Genomic DNA, 15,496 nt, shown 5'->3' on the forward strand with positions numbered 1-15,496 from the left:
CAGGATACTTTATAAATATGGTAGACAATTCTAAACTACAGTATTCCCCAAAGTGGAATATAGAAGGAAACCTCATTTGCAATAAGCATATCCAGATCTCCCTTTTCTGTAATTTACTTTGTCAAATTTAACTGGCTTGAAAGTAGGTTCACATCTCTGATCTGTGTACGATAGGATGTATGCAAGACCTGTATAAGGTCGACAAGTATATGGGAGCTATATTCAAATCTGAACCGATCGACAACATTTTAGGCACTTATTTCTGAGCTGTGTATGAAATCTGATACCAAAGGTCATTATAACTGAACCGATTTTCACCAAATTTGATGTACTTGCTTCTTGACTAAATTTCGTCTTAAGTACCAAAATTCAGTCCATCTGGGCTATTATTAGCCATTTAGTGCACAATAAACATGAAATCGGATAAAGATGTATATAGGAGCTATATCCAAATCCGAACCGATCTTGACATAATTTTAGGCACTTATTTCTGAGCTGTATTTGATATCTGGTACCAAAGATTATGGTTGTTGTGTCCATATTACGCATGTGAGGGACCTAAAACCCCAAATCGGATGAAACATATATATGGGAGCTATAGCTATAACTGAACCGATTTTCAAACCAAAAATTTGATATACTTGCTTCTTGACTGAACACCGTCGGATGTTCCAAAATTCAGGACATTAAGACTGATATTGGCCGTTTGGTGCACAATTAACCCGATGTCGTTTGTAGATATATATAGGAGCCATATCTAAATTTTCACTGATTATCTACCATTTCAATAGGGTTTGTCCTTGGGCCAAATAAGAAATAATAAAAAAGACCCTACCACTATGTGGCAAAGGGTATAAAAACAGATATCTTCTCACTTACCTCCAAATTGCAGCGATCAACGTCCGAAGGCAAACGATAATTAGTGATGACCAACAAGTGATAGGGATAAATTTTAGCAGGCTCGTGCACCAACATTGAATGGGCCATATTTGGCAAACTGCGGCGTATTAAACCAGCTTGGGGATAGTGGTAGGATAAAGCACCCGAATATGTACTCGAGGCGGGTAAATCACCGCCCATCAAAGCGCGTCTATCACCCTCCGTTATGGAATCGACTGAGGCTGAAATATGAAAACAGATAAACATTTAGAGAAAGAAACATATAGCAATCATAAAAACTGCATTTACCTTCTGATTTCCCACAACTTAGATCTGTACTGTGCGTTTTATCACCTAATCCTCCATACGAATAGTCCTAATAAGGTTTCATAAGGAAAAAAAAAAAAACAATTATTATAATTTGTATGTGTTGTTTTTTTTATCAAGTGTAGGAAGCGTAATGGTACCAAAATGAGGGGGTCATGCAAGCAAGCAGATAAAATAGAAAATTAAATAAATAAAAATGTTATTTACATGCTTAAAATATATGATAAAGGTGTGGCTTAAGACACAATGCATAGCAATAAGAAAGTGTTGTGTTTTTTTCGTCAAGATACGGCCTATGTCTCCAAAACTTAAAATTTCTAAAAAGCATACGTATTACAAGCCAAATGGAGTACAACCTACAATCAATGTATTGATTTGTTTTCAATTTCTTTAATTGTTTATTCCTAATTTGGATTCGCAAAGATGGAACAAAATCGGACTATTCTTTCTCTGTCTTTAAAGTAAATTTTTTTTGAAAATCTTGACATTTTGTGTGTGAGGTACCAGAAGGAGTGGACCGATATTGTCCATCTCTGAACTCGATCTAAGTTTGACAAAATTATTACATGTACCAAGTTTGGATCAAATCGGATGCTCCCCTTCTATAGCTATCGTACGCACCAGCCAGACAGACAGACGGACGGACATCGCTATATCGACTCCAAATGTCCTGCATTGGATTTGGTCCCAAGAGACCTAGGGTTTTAAACCATTAGTTCGATGAGGCACGTTTGGGCATGTATCGAATTATATATACCCTCCCTTCCTAGCCATATGGCTGAGAGTATAATAATTAAGATTGATTTTTTTTGGGATCTGCAATGCATGTAAAAGGACTACTTTTTATCTATATTGAATTTATAAATTTTGCTGTTGTATTTATAAAAAATAATGTCTTTCTTTACTAGTAATAACCCTAATGATGAAAACTTAACAAAGGAAACAAAAATATGGAAAAAGAAAATTAGTAAATCTAATCTCAAAACACTAATCGCAATTAACGTTCATTTTGTTAAAAATAAAATTAATGTTTTAGTAGGTACAAATAAATGTAAATTGGGCTTTCTCAGGGACTAATAACTATTTATGGGGTTTATATTAATTTGTTTATGACAGATTTGTTTAACTGGATTTAATACAAATTAATGTCCATATGTCAATATATTAACTGACTTATTTCAAAACCAAGATAAAGTAGCTAGATCAATGATTTTGAGATTCTCTAATAAAAATATACTGTCGGAATTTAATTGCAGATTTATGTAATTCATTCAGTATATGCAGCATAAATCTGCGTTCAATGGGATTCAAATGGGCAAAACCAAGCAAGGTGGACATGATCAGTTAATTGATTGTGAGGAACATTCAATTTTCCCGCTATATACTATTCAATTACATGCCATCTATCTTCATATAGATTCAGTAGAACATTAGAACTAATATATTTGAATTTGACATCTGTCTAAGTTGACAAATAGGTAATGAATATCCCTTGGACTTGTAACATAGTTGCAGTTTTTACAATTTACAAATAAAAATAATTAAAAAAGCAAATTAACCAAAAAAAAGGCAAATAATGCAAATTAAAAATTAAGTGCGAATGTGGTTTGTTTGGTGTACAAAAATATTTAATAACAAGCCGCAAATGTAATGCTTAAACAACTACCGCATATAAATGTATATATGTACGTTGTTTGTATATATATGTATATGGTCTACAAAAATACTGAATGAATATAAAGCGCTTACGGTGACGCCGTGCATCATGGCGCCGGCTGATGTGGTTGAACTGAAAGTGTGGGAACGTGGAGCTAAGCCGTATCCAGGTTTGGGGACATGACGAAGAGAGCTTACCACTGAATAGTGGAATGTCAGACAGAATATCGAGAGAGGCGCGGACACATAATAGGTAAAGGCATTACACAAGAGTACAACAACGATAACACAATAAAAAACACAAAACAACGGACATGCATGTTTGAATGGTTCCGGCAGCGATGTGGAAGTGATTAGATGAGTGTGGGTTGGGTGGGTGGTAAAATGTTGATGATTGTTATGATGTTCCAAAGTGCATTTGATGATGTTGTTGTTGTCATTGGTATGTATTATTTGTAGTGACCATGATGATAATGATGTTGATGATCGTCGGGATGTAGTTGTCGTTGACAAAAATATTTCATTTAGTTTGTGTGTTGTTGTGGTTGTTGGTAATGGCAGTAGTTTTTATGTGTGTGAGTATTTTGTCAAATGGAATACATGAGAGTGTTGTAGTTTATAACGTTGATGATATTTACAAATACATGGCAATTTTTGGTTTTTATTTTTTTGTTTTCATTTTGGAGGAAAGGTAATAACAAAAATATTAGTTTTTTTTATAATTGTGCACATTCGTTACAGAAAATAGTTATTATTTTTTGTATTTGTATTCACCAAAGGCACCGCATTTTTAGTAGAGTTGTTAAACAATATAGTTTCATTAGTTCCAAGATACACATTGCACATGATGACGTTTGTTTTATTTTTTGTGGGAGAAAACAGCCGAGAATGTTCCATATTTATTTTCACGTTTAAGTGATTATCACCCGAATTATGGTTTGTTGATTTTTCCGTAAATGTGTTTATGTTTTTTGTTATTAGGCGGCATTAAAAAATAGAGGAAAAGAAGCATGATTTATGGAATATATAAAGTTAAAGTCAAACGAATACGGTGAAATAATTTACAGCAGTAGTACATGATTATATGAATGATTTTTTTTCAATAAAAACTTTAAATTTAAAAAATTTCCTTTACAATATTGTAATTCATCCCACATTATATATAAATTTAATTTTCGATATACATTGTCCTTTCTCTGTCCAGAAAAAGAAACCCAAAACAATTTAAATAAAATAAAAACAAGTAAAAAATATTAAATTCGGGCGGGTCGAACTTTTAATTCCCTCCACCATTGAAGAAAACATTTTTGTATAAAAGTATCGAAATTCAAACGTATCCAACTTTAAACAACAAATGCCAGTAATACCATTGTCCCCTGGAAAAAATGGGGGCTATACCATACCATGGATCTATACATACAATGTTTCGCCTCCGGAGCTAGAACCCATTATGACCTAAAAATTTAAATTTTTAGACAAATCCGTGAAAAAATGTAGCAAAAGTCATCAAAATACCGAATATCGGGAGGTACCGTTATATGGGGGATATATTAAAACGTGGAGGACCTATGTTTTACAAATACCAATTTTTATACAAATCTGTGGAAATATGTGGCAAAAATCATCAAAATACCGAATATCGGGAGGTACCCTTATATGGGGACCTATATATACAATGTTTCGCCACCGAAGCTAGAACCCATTTCAAACTACAAATACCAAATTTTATACAAATCTGTGGAAATATGTGGCAAAATCATCAAAACACCGACTATCGGGAGGTACTGTTATATGGGGGCTATATTAAAACGTGCACCTATTTATACCATGTTCCGCTATGGAAGCTAGAACCCATTTCAAACTACAAATACCAATTTTTATATAAATCCGTGGAAATATGCGGCAAGAATCATTAAAACGTGGACTATCGGGAGGTAATGTTATATGGGGGCCATATATAATACTTGATCTACATATACCATGTTCCGCCACAGGAGCCAGAATCCATATGACCTACAAATACCAATTTTTAGAAAAATTCGTGGAAAACTGTGGCAAAAATTATCAAAATACGGTATATCGGGAGGTACCGTTATATGGGGAATATACCACAACGTAGACCGATATATCTCATCTTCAGTACCAACCATCCTAGACACAATACAAATTGTTCTGGCAAATTTTTAAGCTCTACGTCAAATAATGTGCGCTCTATCGTGATTTCAACAGACGGAAATCGACTTTGAATTTTATGCCATTTTAATCATGAATATATGTACTTTATGGGGTCTACGATGAATATTTAGGGAATGTTTGTAACACCCTTTCCACGGCGGGGGGTATAAAGATATAACAGTTTTCCAAGCATTTCACTAATGGTTCCCAAATGAGCAGTTTTCTCAGCATACTCAGCTGTTTTTGGGATTCTCCTTAATGGCGCATCTGAAGAGCCGAATCCTACTATTTTTCCCATGGTTATTAAAAGGGCAGTACATAATTATTTTCGTTTGAGTAATGTATTTTAAATTTAAACTAATGACTATTTTTTTAAAAGCTTGATGTATAAATTTGCATCCTGTCTTTGCACTTTAATGTATATAAATTCTGTTTTTTAACAAATTTGAACTGTTCTTTTCCAGATTTCTTATTTGGTTGGGGAACCAAAATATTAATTTTCTTAAGTTATTTTTAATAGTAGTAATTTTTTAATATAATTCTTTAATTTTTAAAAATAAACCTTTTAGTTTTCAATTTAAAACGCAACTTTTCTAAAGAATAGTAATATATATTATAGCTCAATTATAAAATAAATTAATATTCATATCCGTTGTAATAATTCTTTGATTTGTGGTATTATAATTTTCCCATATAATCTTCCTCCTTAAGTGGTGCGTATTCATACGCACGACTTTGTAAAAAAATTTTATGTTTTTCCCTTTTTTTTTTGGTATTAGTGTTAAAAATATTAAATAATACCATTATTAAATCATAAATTTTTTTCACTGGAAAAAGAGGAAAGTGATGATGTAGTCCATAAATTATGTTGTAATTTTATGAGTTTCAATTTGACAGAGTGAATGTCATGGAATGATGATAATGATGATGTAATAACAAAAAAAACATTATGAAAAGAAATGACCAGACCATAAAGTTGTATGCTAGTAGAGGAGTTTGTGAGTGAGTAGTAGCAGCCAAAACACAATACCAACAACCGACAGAAGACAACCGCATTTAGGCTTAAATTAGAGTTAGATTTTGAGTAGTAACACAGCATTAACAGGTACGTTTGGAAGCAGAGTTTTGCAGTCTTGAGACCATAAGTAGTAAATTAGCTAGTGGCGATGTGTGCTTTCTTATTCGATATTGCTTGACTGTTGCATTCGTTGTCTAGTTTGGGAAAGTTAAGAGATTTATTCACACTTACTGAAGAATAGCCATTACGAATATACGGCGGCAAGGTTGAAGTTTTAAATCCATATCCAGGTTTTGGTGGTGATCGGTAGGAATGTATAGCTGTGTTGTTTACAAGTTTTCAATTCGTTTTATTTGCAAATTGGGAACGGTTTTCGAAAACAAACACCCCAACAAAAACATAAGAAAATTTGTTGCCAAAATAAAATCGAAAAGAAAATTAAGAATAAAAGTCATAAATAAAAAAATAAATACATAAACAGTTTTTAAAAGAGGAAAACAATAAACCCAAAGCTTTGTTAAAGCCTAACGACAGACTTATGGAGTATCGTTTCGCTGTAGCTTTAAAAGGTAGAATCTGTGGAGGGTGTTTTGGCTTTCAACATTTTGTTCTCTGTACAATATTTTTGAGTATTTTGTTTGTATTCGTTTAGCAGAGTAGAAGTGGTGGTAAGATTGACCATAGTTTTTATATAATTATCAATTATTATCAGCACATGCGGTGAACTTACCGTTATAGCTGGGTGCATTGCCCAATGATTTGCCCAGGGATCCACGGTAACTCGTTGAACGATCGAACATATCCTCTTCGTAGAAGGGTTTTTGATGATCCAAATTTCGTGATGGTGATGCTCCAATTGGTGATTCGTATCTGAAACAAGATTTATTTAATTACCGTTCTAATCCAGTTAATATTGGGTAGGAAAGGAAACAACTTTACAAATAAATCCGAGCTCAAATATATGGAATAGTTAAGTAGGGGCAGTTTAAAAATATTGGTATGGGCAAAATTAGAAGAAAATCGAATATTAATGTCCAATTTAATGTGAAATCATAAATTCCATATTCATCTCAGGTTTCTGTTTGAGAGAAATATTTCGACATAGCAAGTTGTAAAGAATCGATGATTGTTCCGCAAGTTATGACAGATAAAAGTATTGAAAATTGTGACCCATTGTGGGTAAGGTGTCAGAAGGGGTTCGCAGATATATATCATCTTCACAACAGATCTTGTGTAGGCAAAAAAGTTTTGGTGTGTGAAATTTAAAGAGAGTTGGATGCTTATTTTGGTTTCCTTAAACGTTTTGTTTTTCAAAATCTCGACGCCTTATTGGGGGAGGTCCGAAATGAGCTTTATGGATATTCAAAATTTTGACCCTTTGTAGGGGAGGTACCAGATGGTGTGGACCGACATATCCCATCTTTACACCAGACCTTGCTTTAATAAAAATATTGTAATGTGTGTAATTTGAAGACAATCGGATGCTTATTTCCGATTTTATGATTGATTTGGTTATTCAAAACTTTGACCCTTTGTGGGGAAGGTACCAAAAGGAATGGTCCGACCACTACCATCTTTATAATAGATCTTGTGCTAATAGAAATATTGAGATGTGCCAAGTCTGAATGGAATCGGATGTTACTTTTCCGTTTTATGAGCTTCATGGAAAGGGTAAAAATTTTGACCCTTTGTGGGGGAGGTGCCAGAAGGAGTGGGCCGATACATTTCATCTTCACACCAGACCTTGGTTTAATAAAAATATTGTGATGTGTGTAATTTGAAGACAATCAGGCTATTACATGATATTTTATAAGAGTTATAATTATTCAAAATTTTGACCATTTCTGGTCAAAGGGAATCATCACAGGTCACTGTAACATAAGGACCTTGTCTTCTAACTGAGGTGACGACACTGAAATCGATACACTGCATAATCTGTCAAGATGAGAAGAAACGGTCAAGCACTTAGTCTTCCACTGTCCAACACTAAGTGACTTAACAACACATCTTTTTTCTTCTGTTTCCCTCTTTTCTTTTATAAATATTTAAAATTAAGGATGAAAAAAAGGGACCAGCAGGTGTCCGGTTGAAGTAGTTATAACTAGACAACTACCCATCATTTAACCCAACCTATATTGGATACAACTCTTCAAAATAGGTATACTGATGTAAGGACAAGTTCCTGAGGCAGCATAGTCCACTCACCTTAATTTATTTAAAGGTTCCTTATTTGCTGATGCTGTACGTGATGCATTCCTTGGATCTAAATTCTGTTGCTTCCATTTGCGATATTTAGCTGTCTCTTTTAAATCTTTAGCAATAGCTGCCCCAATGCCAGAATTTAGTTTTTCCAATTCCTTGGCTTCGCGTTGTAAACGACTGAAATTGTAAGGGATAATTTGGTTAGATCAAATCAAAATGTGTTTCCCAATCAACATACTCTTCTTCTTGTTCTCCATTTTTATTTTCGGTATCATCTTCATCATCAGATACGGGCACACCTTTGTAGGAATCGCTGTAGCGACGTCTACGTTCAGGATCTGTGTAAGGATATGGTGGTGCTGGGAAATCATCCCGTTCGATTTTGGGTTTTTCACCTGGTGGTGGCTTCTTAGCGGCTGGGTAGTGTGACAGTTCTATGGGCTCTTCATTGTTCATGGCAGGACTCTTTGGTCGTGGTGTTTCCGAGCGTATGGCATCAACCAACACTTTCATAGCACTACGTGTACGGGAGCCAGGTCGTGATGGTGGTCTACTACCCGCCACAGAACCGGCAGTGCTGGTAGCATACGATGATGGTCTATGGAAGTGTGGCGACAACGGGGTCTTATCATAGGGATCAATGGGTTTGCGTAGATAGTTGGGAGCATCGGTCAAATAGCTGTATGTGTATATGCGAGAAATGTCCTCGCCACCATGGCGACCGTATTCTCGCAGAATCAAACCAGGACTCACTGTACGATAGTGCTGTAATTTAGAGATTGAAAATATGTTAGACGTGATTCAACATTGGAGCTGTATTGAAATCATGATTTGATTGATTTCATAAAAATATATACTCTCTACTTTTCTGTGAATTTCATTATATTTGAATTGAACGAACTCGTTAGTAAGTGAGAGTGATAGTCAAGGCATACAAAAGCAAAAGGAAACAAAAGTTGGTTTTATTTTTTCGTTTCAAATAAAAAAAAAATAAAAATCAGTTTCAAAATGATAAATCAAAAAACAAACCTTGCGGCTAGAGGAATATACGGAACCATTAAAACTCGGCGTTCGGGATCTTATGTACTGTAAACAAAACAAAAAACAAAAAGAAAATCTTGCAAGCTCAGAAAATGGTGTGAAACAAATAAAAATAAATCATGTAATTAATTATTCGAAAGAATGCACATTTGCTTATTAATAAAAATAATTCCAAAAAGATGTGAAAAAAAAGAAAAAACAATTAATGATTTTTGATGGATATGTTTGGAGTGTGTGTGTGTGTGATAAACTTTTAGGGGGTTGGGGGTGATGGTGATTTGGTTGTTATTTGTGTTTGTGTAATGAGTGATTTGTAAGTTTTGGGGCACAGCACCATGCCCTGGTCGATGTTCCTATAGCATGGTGATGAGGAGAGTAGAGAACAACATTAGTAGCAAAAGGTGATTTCTGGTATCTTTGTACAGCCAGCTGTGAGGTGATTTGTTTGGTTACTTTTGGATGCACAAAAAAGTTAAAACAAATTGTTTTCCGTTTCTATGGAAACGCTTTTTGTGTGAAAACTTTTTGGTAAACTAGTAGTCGATAGATAGGATATCGATTGAGAACATCTTTCAGAGTTACAATTTGTAACAATTGTTTGCAATACTTTTTTATTCGATTTTTTATTTATTATTCGAGTAAATGATTTGAAACTACCGATCGAATCGAATGGACGGATACATAACAAACTTATTCAAGAGAAAAGGGAACTTAAATAAGTTTTTTATTCTTTGGAAGCTATATATTATTAATTGGCCTTGGAAGCTTCGGTATTAAGAATGAAATGATTAAAGTAAGAAAGCATGGAACGAACTTTTAACGTTAAATTCATTTAAAGTTTTCACACAAAAGGAGTTCATTAATACATAAAATATTGGAACCTGCCGATACTTGTGCTAAATTGTTTCTTTCTTTTTTAAATTGTCCCACATTCGCCGAATCTTACCATGTCACTTAAAGCACTCGAACTCATACGATCGCATTCTGTGTCTGTAAAGTTTCCATTTGATACGCCACCTCCACAGCCATTCAATATCAAACCCGATTCATTTGGTCCTGGACCACAACGTGGATGCCATATGGCACCGCCTTGCAAATACATTTCTTCGCCATCGCCGAACGGGTCACCACATTTGGTACAACGGGCACATGTCGGATGGAAATGGTGATTCTCGCCGGCCTGCAATACCTTGCCGCTAATGAAACGATTACAGTAGGCACACTTAACGCCGAATAACTTTTGATAGCACTTTTCACAATACGGCACACCATCTTTGCCCATGTATTCACCATTGAGGACTCCCTTGCAGGATTTACAACGGAAACACCAAACATGCCATTGCCGATCCAAAGCCACCAGAGCTTGTCCTTCTTTTAGCATTTCACCACAGCCGGCGCAGTCATTTGGATCGTAGTCCTCCTTCAAATGCGCTTTATCTGATACAACACCACTGGTCATTTGTTGGTGGGCGGTTGCCCTGGTCGGTGACTCGACAACAGGTGGTGGAGAGGTTGTGCCATCCTTGCCGCTAACTTGGCGTGTGGGTGATGTGGCAGCACCAGTACCTCCGGAGACACATGATTCGCAGAGCACCTCTTTTCCTGTATTAGTTACCTAAAAATGGAAACGAAAGGGGGAGATTTATTAACATTCTCTATTAAGAGTCAACTGTTTAGATTGCATACAATATGAGATTGTGCGAAAGAGATATTCTCTAATGGCAACATAAATTTTTTGCCAGACTGATAAACAAAGAAAAACTTAAGAGGGTTTGCTAGCATGGTCGAACGATAGAGTTGGAAAGACTATTTTAAAGTAAGTGTGAGTAACTTGTGACGTCAATTATTGTGTTATGTGTTATTTGATAATAACACAGAAGGAAAATAGAATTTTTTATCTATGAAACCGACGAAGTGAAGTGCAATTGTCTACAAATGTTTCGAGAATGCAAAATGCCAATTCAAGGGGCTGAATATGAGTTTTAAAATAAAAATAGTTCTGCATAATTATAAAAATTATGGAATCGAGTTTACTCTTATGGCAATCGGGATAGGGATTAGTTGCATTTTTTCAAGTTAATCTAACAACTGCTAGAACAACATCAGATTTCATTTTAAAAATTATATTCTTCGGGTAGATAAGAATGGAAAAAGGATAAATTGTTTTACAAATTAAATATTTTCACGTCCATCGGCTTACTATCCAAAGTGTATTATTCAACAACTATCAATAGAAATAGATTAAGTTTTCTGATTTATTTCTATGGAGTTGCTGTTTATGCCCCACACCAAATAGTGGTAAGGGTATTATGTCTTTGTGCATTTGTTTGTAACATGGAGAAGAAAGCGAGGTAGACCCATAGTTACTTTTAAGGATCTTCTTAGAATCACTTTCTGAGTCGATTTATGCAGCCCGTCTGCAGGTTGCATTTGAGCTCCGATTGAGCTCAAATTTTCCTAACAATATTTGTTTGGCCCAAGGACGAACCCGATTGAAACTGGTGAAAATCGGAATAGATTTAGATATCTTCAACCGAATTCGGGTTTATTGTGCACCAAATGGTTAATATAAGTCCAAATGACCTGAATTTTGGTACATCTCAACGATTTCAGAAGAAGAATTTGGTTGAAATCTGTTTGGATATAGCTATAGCTCCCATATATATGTTTCATCCGATTTGGGGTTTTAAGTCCCTCACATGCGTAATATGCACTCCACAACAATGATATTTGGTACCAGGTATCAGATACAGTTCTGAAATAAGTGTATCAAATTTTTGTCAAAATCGGTTCAGATTTGGATATAGCCCCCATATATCTTCAACCGACTCCGGGTTAATTGTGCACCAAATAACCAATATCAGTCCAAAATACCTGAATTTTGGCATATCCGACCGAATTAAGTCTAGAAGCAAGTACATGAAATTCGGTGAAAATCGGTTCAAATATAGCTATAACTCCCATATATATTTCATCCGATTTGGTGTTTAAGTCCCTCACATTCGTAATGTGTATTTAACGACAAAGCTATTTGGTACCAGATATCAGATACAGCACAGAAATACCTCTGCCAAATTTTATGGAGAGCGGTTCATATGTGGATATAGCTCCCATATATATCTTCAGCAGATTTCGGGTTAATTGCATACTAAATGGCCAATATCTGTCAAAAAGTCCTGAATTTTTGGCATATCCGACCGAATTAAGTCTAGAAGCAAGTACATCCGATTTTGTGTTTTAGTCCCTCAGATTCGTAATGTGCACTCGACCACAATGATATTTGGTAACAGATATATATATATATATATATATATATATATATATATATATATATATATGTGGTGTTTATTGTGCAGATAACGGCTCAAATGGAGTGAATTTCGGGACGCTCGTTTCCATTTGGTGGAACTCGGCTCCGATATATATTTTTTAACATAATCCTTCTCGAAGTGATGTCAGGAACTATATAGCAATGTTATTCGGTATAAAAGTTTACAATGTATCCGTAAAATTTAGTGAAAATCTGCTCTAAGGCAAATGTTGATAGGTGGTATGATCTACTTTCAATAAATTCTTTTGTTACGGGAGCTCTACTAAATATGCATAATGGTGTAGGATATCATATAGTCGGCTCCGCCCGACTTGACTTTTCCTTACTGTTTTTTATGGAGTAGTTTTTTTTTTATTATTTTATGATTTGACTCAATATGAACGGAAAATGGCATTAAATAAAATATTCCTACGATTTGAAACAATTAAAAAAACCACATACATATATATGAAGAGATTTTTCTTACCTTACTGCCCGACTTGAAGGGCTGTTTGCATTTGGAACATGTGAAACACTTTTGGTGATAGGTTTTACCCATTGTTGAGACCACTTCGCCCTCGACATATTGCGAACAGGCAGCACACTTCGTTCCATACAAACGCTGATAGTCTGGTATACAATAGTAAGCACCATCTTTGGTAAAGAAACCACCGGAGGCTAGTGACTTCTTACATTGGCAGCACTGAAAGCAGGCCTTGTGGAAATGCTTATCGGCAACACGTAACACCTCGCCCGAACATTTTTTATCGCATTTGGCGCAATAAATTTTTTGCTTGCCTGTAATGATGGAGAAAAGAAAAAAACAAAGAAGAGAAAATGGTTGGTTAGTTTTGAGGAAAAGGCAATTAGCATAGATTTGAAAATCAAGGAGGTGGAGTAGGAGTAGCTCATTACGGACGATATGCTAACGATTAGCTCATCACTGATATGCAAAACGCAAATGTATATATGTATATAGTAACTAGTTGAAGTCATCGTTATTTGTTTGTCGAATGCTCAAGTATGTGTCACACACATACATACATATGCCAAGGGGAAGAGTGCGGCATGACCAAATTGGAAAAATCATAATGTCATCCTGTTTTTTTTTTTTTTAAATCTCTATAAAAAAAAACATAAATTCGCATACGCAACGAAAGCGGTCAGTCAGTTTAGCAGACAAAAATATAAACCCATCATGTTATGAAAAATTACTCCTATCAGTACCAATGAGTCTTATTAGTCCTGTGCCAACAAAATAATCTTCGAAACTACTCCAGTAGCTTCAAAGTTTGCAACATGTTGAAGGCTCTCTCCGCTCGACATTTGATCATCATTTTATCAGGATGAGTTTAGAAGTAAATTAAAATTATTTGTTGCTCAGTCTATATCTGGTAAAAATTTTAACTAATCTTTACATTATAATTATATTGAAGTTATACTATTCAGAAGGAAACAGGAATATCAAATTATAGTTGAATTGAGACCAAAACCCCTGAAAATCATGGGGCACGGTTTTGTTTTGGTTGCTGCTTCACTCTGAGCTCTTTGATCCAATGTGTTCATTGTTCATGCTGAGAAGAAGTATTTACAGATAGGTTAGGTATGTTTGCCATGTCAGGAGCTGCTTTTAGCAAAACCTATTGATGGCAATGGGATCTATATCTGAGAAAAATTCTAGATTTTATCTCCCACGTACCAAATAGTCCTCGTCTCTTGTTTGAAACTCGGGACATACACATCAACCGCTTGCTCCTCCTTGTTGCTCGTCAACTTGACCACCAAGATTGTTAGATTTGCATGAGGTAAGTATTTCATTTCCAAGGAGTTAGACCACTCCGGAATGTCAAATTCTAAGACGATTTAGCCGTCCGTCCGTCTGTTATAATCAGGCTAGAGTCAAAATGAATTAAGATAGGAAGCTAAAATTTGGCTTAGGTCAGTCTTTTGTCTGTAGGCAGGTCAAGTTCGAAGATGGGCTACATCGGCCCACGATGTCATAGAGCCTCATAAAACGGTATGATTTTAGCTACATTATTCACCGGAAATGTTTCAAATTTGTATTTAAAATTCTCAATGGGTACTACAGCCTGTGACAAAAAATTGTCCATGCAGGTCCAGTTCTTCGGGGACTTCTTTCGATATTCCGTATTTTGATGACTGTAGCTAAATTTTTCAATGGAATTGTTTGAAAATCCATACAGGGAGTTTCTGCTGAGACTTTTACCTTCTGGAAGAGTATTGTCTATATAGGTCCACGATATCGTATGACCCCCATATAATGGTCCCTCCCTATATTCCATATTTTGATTATTTTAGCGACATTATTCACCGAAATTGTTTCTAATTTCGTATTTGAAGTTCCTTATGGGTACTACAGCGTGGGACAGAAAATTGTGTATGCAGGTCCAGGTCTTCGTATTGCCCCCATACAACGGTACCTTCCTATATTCCGTATTTTGATGATTTTAGCTACATTATTCACCGGATTTTTTGCCAAGTTTCGTGTTTGAATATTGTAACGGCCTATGACAAAAGTTGTCTATCCACGTCTTCGTATGGATTTCAATATAACGGCGACTTCCTATATTCGGTATTTTTGAGATTTGAACAGAATTTTTAACGAATTTTATTTTTTTGGAAAATTACAAAATTATGGAGGGAATTCAAAATTCGGACCGGCCGAAATAACTGCTATTTTCCTTGTTATTGATAGTTTACAACAACAACTAATTCCATCTTCTATTGCTTTTTTTATTTTTTATGTTTATTTTTCTATTGTTATTGTTGTTTTTTTCTTTACCATACCTTATTCTTTATGTGTCAGTCTTCGCTTTAAAGTTTCCATTGTGGCGTCATAAATTGTTCTCTCTGCCTCACTCGTATTT

At 35.1% G+C, this 15,496-nt stretch overlaps 1 protein-coding gene across 7 annotated transcripts in view; it reads right to left on the bottom strand.

Moving 5' to 3' along the window:
* LOC101894154 (actin-binding LIM protein 2) overlaps positions 1–15,496 on the bottom strand; it is a 48,510-nt gene that overhangs the window by 1,426 nt on the left and 31,588 nt on the right. For 3 of the 7 annotated variants that reach the window (XM_059125388.1, XM_059125389.1, XM_011293376.3), the window contains 9 exons: positions 13,096–13,406; positions 10,245–10,913; positions 9,287–9,343; positions 8,496–9,022; positions 8,261–8,434; positions 6,786–6,925; positions 2,956–3,062; positions 1,189–1,255; positions 880–1,121 (listed from right to left, as the gene is read on the bottom strand). In XM_059125388.1, coding sequence (XP_058981371.1) covers positions 880–1,121; positions 1,189–1,255; positions 2,956–3,062; positions 6,786–6,925; positions 8,261–8,434; positions 8,496–9,022; positions 9,287–9,343; positions 10,245–10,913; positions 13,096–13,406 — 2,294 coding nt within the window. Of the gene's footprint in view, positions 1–879; positions 1,122–1,188; positions 1,256–2,955; positions 3,063–6,286; positions 6,376–6,446; positions 6,668–6,785; positions 6,926–8,260; positions 8,435–8,495; positions 9,023–9,286; positions 9,344–10,244; positions 10,914–13,095; positions 13,407–15,496 lie in introns of those variants that run through there. The other 4 variants (XM_020036062.2, XM_020036063.2, XM_020036064.2 and 1 more) reach the window with 4 other exon arrangements.

Source organism: Musca domestica, unplaced genomic scaffold (assembly GCF_030504385.1).
Source record: "Musca domestica strain aabys unplaced genomic scaffold, Musca_domestica.polishedcontigs.V.1.1 33, whole genome shotgun sequence".
Taxonomy (NCBI): Eukaryota; Metazoa; Arthropoda; class Insecta; order Diptera; family Muscidae; genus Musca; species Musca domestica.